Genomic DNA, 3,959 nt, shown 5'->3' on the forward strand with positions numbered 1-3,959 from the left:
TGTGTGTGTGTGTGTGTGTGTGTGCATGCACATGCACATTTGGATCATCATATTTTCTTCTAAGTACTGATGTTTCAAGCTATTAATTCAATGTATCAGTCTCTTGTAGAAGAAAGAAAGCATATGACAAAATATGTAACTAGATCCGAATATATTGTAAATGAAATACTAAACATGATACTATTTGTAGAGTTCTTCTAGTAATAACTGTATTGTAAATATGGACATTCAATTATTTTCCTGCTATAACATCATAAAATATTTCAGGTGTTATATTTTTCTACAGACTGAGAGATCTACATGGGTTCTAGAATGGCCTGGTCAAGTTGTCATTGCTGGATGCCAGACTTTCTGGACTGAAGCTGTTACACATAGTCTGCAGAATGATACTATTCAAAAGTACCATCAACTTGTACTATCACAGTTGGATGACCTTCGACAACTAGTGCGTGGCGAGGTACCAAAAATTGGCCGATTGACTCTGTCTGCTCTGATTGTTATTGAAGTTCATTCACGTGATGTTGTGGCCAAAATTATTGAGGAGAAAGTCAGAAATGCTAATGATTTTGAATGGATCAGTCAACTCAGGTTTTTCCACTTTTTATATTTCTTCATAACCACTTTGGCTCAGTTTTCACTGAATTTATCACATTTTTTCTAACATTTAAAAATGCTCTTCTGTCTTTGTGTGTGTGGTGGTGGTGGGAGGTGTGTGTGTGTGTGTGTGTGTGTGTGTGTGTGTGTGTGTGTGTGTGTAGATGAAGAGAAACAGGAAAAGTGGCATGACTACAATTTAATACATATACTCCCCAACCAAACAGTCACATAGCTCCTTTATGACTAAAGCTGAAGAATTTGGATGTACAGTCATCAAAAATATTTACAATTGAAGAAGGTGATAATTATCAAATTTGATGGACAAGCAAGTGAAAAGCATGTCTACTTACCTACATAGTGACCGGCTTTCTTATGTATCCACTAACATGCCCTTATATTAGAGGAGTTCATTGAAAGCAATGCTGTCGCCTAAGACATCAGCAAAGCTATCAACCATGTTTCACATGCTAATTTCCTATCAAAACTTCTTGCTTATGAGCTCTCTCCATCTCTCATTTTTGAGATCAATAGCTACTTATCAGATAGCACTATGGCATTGTGTACACATGTTGAAGCACTTTCTATCTCAGAGGTGGTCAGTTCTGATGTACTCCAGGGATCAGTTTTGTCTTCTTTCTATACATCAATGATTTTTTTTTTACATCACATCCAGCAATGTCCACTCATATGTTGATGATACAACTCTTTCAATTTTTTTTTTATTTAACCCTCCTCAACAATATATCATCCATATTACATATAAAACCTACATCAATTCTATGAATCTCAGAAACATTCTCCAATGGGGTTGTGCCAATCTTATCTCTTTCAACAGCAAAAACAATTCAAGCTATAATTGTTCGACTTTATATTCAGCAGACAAGACACTTAGATATCATACATCTCACTTCCAAACTACGGCTTGTCTTTTTAGTTCCTTGCCAAAAATACTGTTGATTTTTCAAAATCCTCCTTTCCTCTACTTCTCAACAATGAAAGTTCTTTAAGCAATGCACCCACAGGAAAAAGAACCCCCTCCACATCATGACCCTAAACAACACCAATTCCTGTTATTTACTCTGTCCAGTCCTTCCACACAAAAGCATAATCCATATGGAGCCAAAACATCTGTTGAATCTTTGATTTTCTGATCAGAAACCTCAAAAACGTCCTCCAACTGGGTCATAATCTTCAACAGCTAAAAAAACCCATTATCACTGCATATAACAAGAACACCACATTACTATACTCCACCTTAAGCATAAAATTCCTTCATATGCTAAGCTTTGTGCACAATTAACAGTGTTGGTGTAGCTAATGCTGCTGCATCACAAAGACCCATTTTTGGCTGGTTCTGAGCTAAAAAATACTTCAAATATTTCCAAAGCTCAGGTACAATTCACAATGGAGCAGTGCTCCCATATCTTGAATGGAACCGATATTGCATACTAAGACATCTTAAACTGCATCCAAAGCAAGGCTACCTAACTGATTGGCCCCAAATCACCAACCAACACTCCAGCTTTTGGCTTACTGACCCGCTCTTTCCTTCCTTTTGCTGTCTTTACTTATGCTACAATAGCCTCTGCTCCTAGGACATGGCTAATCCACTATGCTCACCACTGTGCCCAGTCCTTCTTCTATAAAATGTCAGTCCTCTGGAATTCCCATATTTTCTACACATATTTTCCTGTTAATTTACAATTATTTAAAAAAGATGTTAAAAGCCTGATTTTAGGTTCCTCACAGTGTCTCCACAAACTGATAAAACAAAATATATACATGTGAGTCTCACAGCAAGTAGTTATCTGATGTACAGAAAGACTATTGTAGGAGACATAACTGAGCATTGTGATACATTTAAGATGACATTTTATGGGTCATAGAAAGCATTGTTAACACTTGTTATGATGGAATGGCTTTACAATAATATTTCAATCCTAAACACAAATTACTTTTTCTTTACTTGAAATCACCTCAAGTAAAGCCCATGAGCCACGTGTAGGCAAAAGGTTAAGATGCCACTCTTCCTAACCCTTTCCCACAAAAATACCATGTAAACTTTATATGTGCATGCATATTTATATCAAGTAAAAGATGACAGTAAAATAATTGATAAAGTAGTTAAGTGAAATACAATAATAACAAAAGAACTGTGGCTATGCAATAAATGAGATTACAATAAACGAGCTAATAAAATGAGATAGTAATAAAAGAACTTGCAAAAATATTAATATGTGAAAAGCTGTTGAGATTAAGAAAGATACTTGTTAATCTTGAACTTAGAAAGATTAAGATGAAATTCTGAAGGAAACCATGGAGAAAAAGTTTTTTAGCAGTTATTCTGGAGAAAAATCTATACGAATGGAACTTAGAGGGTTAGGGTCATATAGGCAGGCAGTATTGCTTAAGAGTTTTTAGTTTAAAATATGGAGAAATACTTTGTTTCTGTGAAGAGTAACAATATTGTGTGATATGAGAGATTTGTTTGCCTGAAAACTGTCAAGCAGTCACTGAGATAAATACAAACAAGAAAAGTTTGTAGAAATAGAATTGTATGGTTTATTTCTATATTGCTGCACCTCTCCAGCATATTGATAATGTTGCTTTTTCTTACAGATATTACTGGAAGGAGGAAGACCTGAAAATCTGTGCTGTAAATGCTGAATTTAAATATGGCTATGAGTACCTTGGAAATACATCTCGGTTGGTAATTACTCCATTAACAGACAGGTAAGAGAGTTGATCATACTTATTTGTAAACCAACTTTTGTCTCTGACTACTCTACTAATTCAGAATTAGAGAATTGTGTAAGTTTTATAGTACCCAAATATCCCACAGTATTCCAATGCATGATGGTAGGTATAGCCGAACTGATGTAATTCAAACAATGCACAGCAACCATCATTTCCCACCATGCAGCACCAAAAACATTAGGCACCACTATTTCTGTCTTGTCTATTACTTTGATTACTTAAATTTCCACTCAGTATCTATTCAATGTCAACTCAATTTCTAATCAGTGTCCACTCCTGAGTCACTCTGTCCAGACTCTTCATCACCATTGTTTACTGTCCAACTTCCATCCATTTATGGGTAGGACATTTAACAGGAGCCGGCCAGGTAGAAAATTACCCCAGGACACTGTGTCTGTTTTGGCAGAGTTTTTATGGCTGGCTGCCCTTCCTACCACCAACCACTCTGCAGAGTGGACTCAGTGCTTTTTACCTGGCACTAGCAAAGGTGAGGTCAGTTTTAGCATGATTATTACAGCTGGATGCCCTTCCAAGTGCCAACCACTTTACAGTGTGGACTGGATGCTTTTAATGTGGCACAGCAATGGTAGGATCACCAAGTAACT

General features: G+C 36.3%; 1 protein-coding gene across 1 annotated transcript in view; it reads left to right on the forward strand.

Moving 5' to 3' along the window:
- Positions 1 to 3,959, forward strand: part of LOC106881614 (dynein axonemal heavy chain 1) — a 166,532-nt gene that overhangs the window by 61,702 nt on the left and 100,871 nt on the right. The window contains exons 26-27 of the mRNA XM_052974699.1: positions 287 to 588; positions 3,217 to 3,330. Coding sequence (XP_052830659.1) covers positions 287 to 588; positions 3,217 to 3,330 — 416 coding nt within the window. The remainder of the gene's footprint in view (positions 1 to 286; positions 589 to 3,216; positions 3,331 to 3,959) is intronic.

The sequence above is a fragment of the Octopus bimaculoides genome, chromosome 19 (assembly GCF_001194135.2).
Source record: "Octopus bimaculoides isolate UCB-OBI-ISO-001 chromosome 19, ASM119413v2, whole genome shotgun sequence".
Taxonomy (NCBI): Eukaryota; Metazoa; Mollusca; class Cephalopoda; order Octopoda; family Octopodidae; genus Octopus; species Octopus bimaculoides.